The 7500-nt window shown below is 34.4% G+C and overlaps 1 protein-coding gene across 1 annotated transcript in view; it reads left to right on the forward strand.

Annotated features, from left to right (window-relative positions):
- The first annotated feature begins 1600 nt into the window (after nucleotides 1–1600).
- Nucleotides 1601–7500, forward strand: part of LOC144326159 (cytoplasmic dynein 2 intermediate chain 2-like) — a 56495-nt gene continuing 50595 nt past the window's right edge. Inside the window, exon 1 of the mRNA XM_077922400.1 lies at nucleotides 1601–1892. Within this exon, the coding sequence (XP_077778526.1) occupies nucleotides 1815–1892 (78 nt within the window). The 5' untranslated portion in view covers nucleotides 1601–1814. The remainder of the gene's footprint in view (nucleotides 1893–7500) is intronic.

Genomic DNA, 7500 nt, shown 5'->3' on the forward strand with positions numbered 1-7500 from the left:
CTCTATAATGAAAATAGGGACCTCCTATTCCACACTCTGTGAAGAAAATAGGGACCTCCTATTCCATATTCTGCAATGAAAATAGGGACCTCCTATTCCATATTCTGCAATGAGAATAGAGACCTCCTATTCCACCCTCTATAATGAAAATAGGGACCTCCTATTCCATATTCTGCAATGAGAATAGAGACCTCCTATTCCACCCTCTATAATGAAAATAGGGACCTCCTATTCCATATTCTGCAATGAGAATAGAGACCTCCTATTCCTCCCTCTGCAATGAAAATAGAGACCTCCTATTCCACACTCTGTGAATAAAATAGGGAACTCCTATTCCATATTCTGCGATGAAATTAGAGACCTCCTATTCCTCCCTCTATAATGAAAATAGAGACCTCCTCTTCCTCCCTCTATAATGAAAATAGAGACCTCCTCTTCCTCCCTCTATAATGAAAATAGGGACCTCCTAGGATCGTCTGCTGCGACGTTTCTCCCATGAAAATAGGGACCTCCTCTTCCATCCTCTGCAGTGAAATTAGGGACCTATTCCCATTAAATAGGGACCTCCTATTCCATATTCTGCATGGAAATAGGGACCTCCTATTCCATGGTCTGTGATGAAAATAGGGACCTCCTCTTCCATATTCTGCAATGAGAATAGAGACCTCCTATTTCACCCTCTATCATGAAAATAAATAAATATATTTAGAATAAATAGATATTAAGAATAAGTAAATCTATTTTGAATAGATATTCAGAATATATATAAATATATATAATATACAGATGTAATTTATACTGCTCTCTATCAATAGAAATATATATTTGGAATAAATAAATATATTTAGAATATAGATTTATATACAGAGAGAGAAGAAAAATGCCCTCAACCAAAATGGCGGCGGAGGGCTCGGCGGCGAGATTTCCAGCGACCTCTCGCGAGAACGGGCTCCCTTCCGCGCGATTTCCTTCCACGTCTCGCGGGAATTGGGGGCCGGGCGACGCCATTGGCCGCTCTCAACTCTCGCGGGAATACGGACCATTCCCAGCCATATTTTCCCCCAGTTCTCGCGAGACGTAGGCTTCTGCCCCAACAGGTCTCGCGATATTTAGGCCTCTCCCTCCAAGTCTCGCGAGATAACGGCTCCCCGGCGTTATTTCGTACCGATTCTCGCGAGAGGTAGGTCCCTCCGCGCCATTCCCGCCTGACATCTCGCGTGATTACGGCTCCCCGGCTCGATTTCCCCTCAGGTCTCCCGAGAAGTAGGCCGCTCCAAGCCTTGCCTCACAGGTCTCGCGAGAAGACGGCTTCCCCGCGCGATTTCCCACCAATTCTCGCGGGAAGTCGGCGTCAACGCGATATTACCTCGAGAACTCTCGCGAGATGGCGGCCGCTCCGTGAGATTCCCGTCCGAAACCTCGCGAGAGGACGGCTTCCCGGCGCGATTTCCCACCAATTATCGCGGGAAGTTGTTTACTCCGCCCGATTCCTCGCGAGATGTGGGGGGAAATAGCGGCGGGAAGCCGTCTTCTCGCGAGATTACATTTCATTTCACCCGACATCCCGCGAGAGGACGGCTCCCCGCCGCGATTTCCCCCCACTTCTCGCGGGAAGTAGGCCTCTCCTCGCGATTCCTGCCCACCTCTCGCGAGAGGACGTCTCCCCGCCGCCCTTTCCCGCGGGATTCCGTCCCTCACCCGCACCTCTCGCGAGAGTTCGCCCCTTACCGCGTCATCTCGCCGCGCCGCGTTGCCGCCGTCGCCCCGGCAACGCGGCCTAGTCCGCCGACAGAAGCCTGGGCCTTTCCTGCGCGATGTTCTCCGACGCGGCCGGCGGCGCCGTGGACGTGGCCTCGGTGTGGCGGGCCGAGCGGGGAAGGCGCTGCGAGGAGGTGGGCCTCCTCTATTGATATTTGTCTCCATTTCTATCAATATTTCCCTCCGTATATCCGTATAAATAGAGATATATTTCCAGGGGAAGCTAATTAATTTCTATTCATATCTATTAATCCGTATTTGTATTTCTGCCCATGTTTATTTTTAGACCCCAATTAATCCTGTCGTTGGTCAATATAGAACAATTAATCGGTGTCTAATAATTTATCAATAGAGAACTAATCAATACCTCACTATTATAGATTGATTAGTTATAGATTGATCCTTTCATTAATCCATTATCAATATCTATAGATAATTCTATATAACTCTCTCTCTCTCTATATAACAATATATATATATATATATATATATATATATATATATATAACAATCAATATATAACAATCAATCAATATATCGTCTATCTATATATTATATAGCTAGACTAGTTATAATCCGTATTTGTATTTCTGCCCATGTTTATTTTTAGACCCCTATTAATCCTGTCGTTGGTCAATATAGAACAATTAATCGGTGTCTAATAATTTATCAATAGAGAACTAATCAATATCTCACTATTATAGATTGATTAGTTATAGATTGATCCTTTCATTAATCCATTATCAATATCTATAGATAATTCTATATAACTCTCTCTCTATATATATAACAATATATATATATATATATATATATATATATATATATATATATATATAACAATCAATATATAACAATCAATCAATATATCGTCTATCTATATATTATATAGCTAGATTAGTTATAATCCGTATTTGTATTTCTGCCCATGTTTATTTTTAGACCCCTATTAATCCTGTCGTTGGTCAATATAGAACAATTAATCGGTGTATAATAATTTATCAATAGAGAACTAATCAATACCTCACTATTATATATTGATTAGTTATAGATTGATCCTTTCATTAATCCATTATCAATATCTATAGATAATTCTATATAACTCTCTCTCTCTCTCTCTCTCTCTCTATATATATATATAACAATCAATATATAACAATCAATCAATATATCGTCTATCGATATATTATATAGCTATAGTTATAATCCGTATTTGTATTTCTGCCCATGTTTATTTTTAGACCCCAATTAATCCTGTCGTTGGTCAATATAGAACAATTAATCGGTGTATAATAATTTATCAATAGAGAACTAATCAATACCTCACTCTTATATATTGATTAGTTATAGATGAATCCTTTCATTAATCCATTATCAATATCTATAGATAATTCTATATAACTCTCTCTCTCTCTATATATAACAATATATATATATATATACCTCACTATTATAGATTGATTAGTTATAGATGATCAATATATATATTGTTATATATATATATATATAGAGAGAGAGAGAGAGAGAGTTATATAGAATTATCTATAGATATACATATTTATAATGGATTAATGAAAGGATCAATTAATCCATTATAAATATGTATATCTATAGATAATTCTATATAACACTCTCTCTCTCTCTCTCTCTATAACAATATATATATATATATATATATATATATATATATATATAGGTATATCTGTATCTATCCTATTAATCCTGTGATTAGTCAATTAATCTATATAGTCAAATATAGTCAATTAATATATAACAATTAATCAATATATCTATCATCTATCTATATATTATATGGCTAGATTAGTTATATCTAGATATATCTGTATCTATCCTATTAATCCTGTGATTAGTCAATTAATATATAACTATATAGATAGTCAATTAATCTATATAGTCAAATATAGTCAATCAATATATAACAATCAATCAATATATCTATCATCTATCTATATATTATATGGCTAGATTAGTTATATCTAGATATATCTGTATCTATCCTATTAATCCTGTGATTAGTCAATTAATATATAACTATATAGATAGTCAATTAATCTATATAGTCAAATATAGTCAATCAATATATAACAATCAATCAATATATCTATCATCTATCTATATATTATATGGCTAGATTAGTTATATCTAGATATATCTGTATCTATCCTATTAATCCTGTGATTAGTCAATTAATATATAACTATATAGATAGTCAATTAATCTATATAGTCAAATATAGTCAATCAATATATAACAATTAATCAATATATCTATCATCTATCTATATATTATATGGCTAGATTAGTTATATCTAGATATATCTGTATCTATCCTATTAATCCTGTGATTAGTCAATTAATATATAACTATATAGATAGTCAATTAATCTATATAGTCAAATATAGTCAATCAATATATAACAATCAATCAATATATCTATCATCTATCTATATATTATATGGCTAGATTAGTTATATCTAGATATATCTGTATCTATCCTATTAATCCTGTGATTAGTCAATTAATATATAACTATATAGATAGTCAATTAATCTATATAGTCAAATATAGTCAATCAATATATAACAATCAATCAATATATCTATCATCTATCTATATATTATGTAGCTAGATTAGTTATATCTCTAGGTATATCTGTATCTATCCTATTAATCCTGTGATTAGTCAATTAATATATAACTATATAGATAGTCAATTATAGTCAATTAATCTATATAGTCAAATATAGTCAATTAATATATAACCATTAATCAGTTTATATCGATCATCTATCTATATATGTATGTCTATATCTATAGATTTATATCGATCGATCTATCAATCTATCTATCGATATACAGATATAATATAGATATATTTTCAGGAGAAACAGGCCAGGCGCTAAAGGATGGAAATCCCTATTAATTTCTATTAATTTCTATTAATATCTATTAATATCTATTAATCCACATTTATCTTTCTACCCATATTTATTTTTATACCCCTATTAATCCTGTAATTAATCAATTAATATATAACAATCAGTATATAACCATCTATAGCTCTCTGTATCTTTATTAATCGTGATTAGTTATACATTGATCAATAAATAGATAGAGAGCTATATAGATCGATATAGATGGATAGATACAGTTATATAAATATATAACAATTGAAATATATAGATAGAGAGGTAAATATAACAATTAATCAATACATAACAATCAATATATAACTAATCAAGATTAATAAATATATAGATAGATAGACAATATACCAATTAATCAATACATAACAATCAATATATAACTAATCAAGATTAATAAATATATAGATAGATAGACAATATACCAATTAATCAATACATAACAATCAATATATAACTAATCAAGATTAATAAATATATAGATAGATAGACAATATACCAATTAATCAATACATAACAATCAATATATAACTAATCAAGATTAATAAATATATAGATAGATAGACAATATACCAATTAATCAATACATAACAATCAATAGATAACTAATCAAGATTAATAAATATATAGATAGATAGACAATATACCAATTAATCAATACATAACAATCAATAGATAACTAATCAAGATTAATAAATATATAGATAGATAGACAATATACCAATTAATCAATACATAACAATCAATAGATAACTAATCAAGATTAATAGAGAGATATAGATATATAACAATTAATCAATATATAACCATCTCTCTATCTATAGCTTTATTAATCTAGATTAGTTATATAGGACCAGAGTAGGTGGGGTATAAATAAGTAGTAGTAGTAGTAGTAGTAGTAGTAGTAGTAGTAACAAGAAGAAGAAGAAAAGGAGAGATCCAAGGACCAGAGTAGGCGGGGTATATAAATAAATTGTAGTAGTAGTAGTAGTAGTAGTAGTAGTAGTAGTAGTTATAAACAGGAGACCCAAGTACCAGAGTAGGCGGGGTATAAATAAGTAGTAGTAGTAGTAGTAGTAGTAGTAACAAGAAGAAGAAGAAAAGGAGAGATCCAAGGACCAGAGTAGGCGGGGTATATAAATAAATTGTAGTAGTAGTAGTAGTAGTAGTAGTTATAAACAGGAGACCCAAGCACCAGAGTAAGCGGGGTATAAATAAATTCTGGTGGTGGTGGTGGTAGTAATAGTAATACTTAACAGGAGACCCAAGTACCAGAGTAGGCGGGGTATAAATAAGTAGTAGTAGTAGTAGTAACAAGAAGAAGAAGAAAAGGAGAGATCCAAGGACCAGAGTAGGCGGGGTATATAAATAAATTGTAGTAGTAGTAGTAGTAGTAGTAGTAGTAGTTATAAACAGGAGACCCAAGCACCAGAGTAAGCGGGGTATAAATAAGTAGTAGTAGTAGTAAGAAGAAGAAGAAGAAAAGGAGAGATCCAAGGACCAGAGTAGGCGGGGTATATAAATAAATTGTAGTAGTAGTAGTAGTAGTAGTAGTAGTAGTTATAAACAGGAGACCCAAGCACCAGAGTAAGCAGGGTATAAATAAATTCTGGTGGTGGTAGTAATAGTAATACTTAACAGGAGACCCAAGTACCAGAGTAGGCGGGGTATAAATAAGTAGTAGTAGTAGTAACAAGAAGAAGAAGAAGAAGAAAAGGAGAGATCCAAGGACCAGAGTAGGCGGGGTATATAAATAAATTGTAGTAGTAGTAGTAGTAGTAGTAGTTATAAACAGGAGACCCAAGCACCAGAGTAAGCGGGGTATAAATAAATTGTGGTGGTGGTAGTAGTAGTAGTAGTAGTAGTAATAGTAATACTTAACAGGAGGCCCAAGTACCAGAGTAAGTGGGGTATAAATAAATTCTGCTGGTGGTGGTGGTATTGGTAGTAATAGTAATACTTAACAGGAGACCCAAGCACCAGAGTAAGTGGGGTATAAATAAATACTGGTGGTGGTGGTGGTAGTAGTAGTAGTAGTAATAGTAATACTTAACAGGAGGCCCAAGTACCAGAGTAAGCGGGGCACAAATAAATTCTGGTGGTGGTGGTAGTAGTAGTAGTAGTAGTAGTAGTAGTAGTAGTAGTAGTAATACTTATCAGGAGACCCAAGCACCAGAGTAAGCGGGGTATAAATAAATACTGGTGGTGGTGGTAGTAGTAGTAGTAGTAGTAGTAGTAGTAGTAGTAGTAATACTTAACAGGAGACCCAAGTACCAGAGTAAGCGGGGCACAAATAAATTCTGGTGGTGGTGGTAGTAGTAGTAGTAGTAGTAGTAATACTTATCAGGAGACCCAAGCACCAGAGTAGGCGGGGTATAAATAAATTGTGGTGGTGGTAGTAGTAGTAGTAATAGTAATACTTAACAGGAGACCCAAGTACCAGAGTAAGCGGGGCACAAATAAATTCTGGTGGTGGTGGTGGCAGTAGTAGTAGTAATACTTATCAGGAGACCCAAGTACCAGAGTAGGCGGGGTATAAATAAATTGTGGTGGTGGTGGTGGTAGTAGTAATAGTAATACTTAACAGGAGGCCCAAGTACCAGAGTAAGCGGGGCACAAATAAATTCTGGTGGTGGTGGTGGTGGTAGTAGTAGTAGTAGTAGTAGTAGTAGTAGTAATACTTATCAGGAGACCCAAGCACCAGAGTAAGCGGGGTATAAATAAATTCTGGTGGTGGTGGTGGTGGTGGTGGTGGTGGTGGTGGTGGTGGTGGTAGTAGTAGTAGTAGTAGTAATACT

The sequence above is a fragment of the Podarcis muralis genome, chromosome Z (assembly GCF_964188315.1).
Source record: "Podarcis muralis chromosome Z, rPodMur119.hap1.1, whole genome shotgun sequence".
Taxonomy (NCBI): domain Eukaryota; kingdom Metazoa; phylum Chordata; class Lepidosauria; order Squamata; family Lacertidae; genus Podarcis; species Podarcis muralis.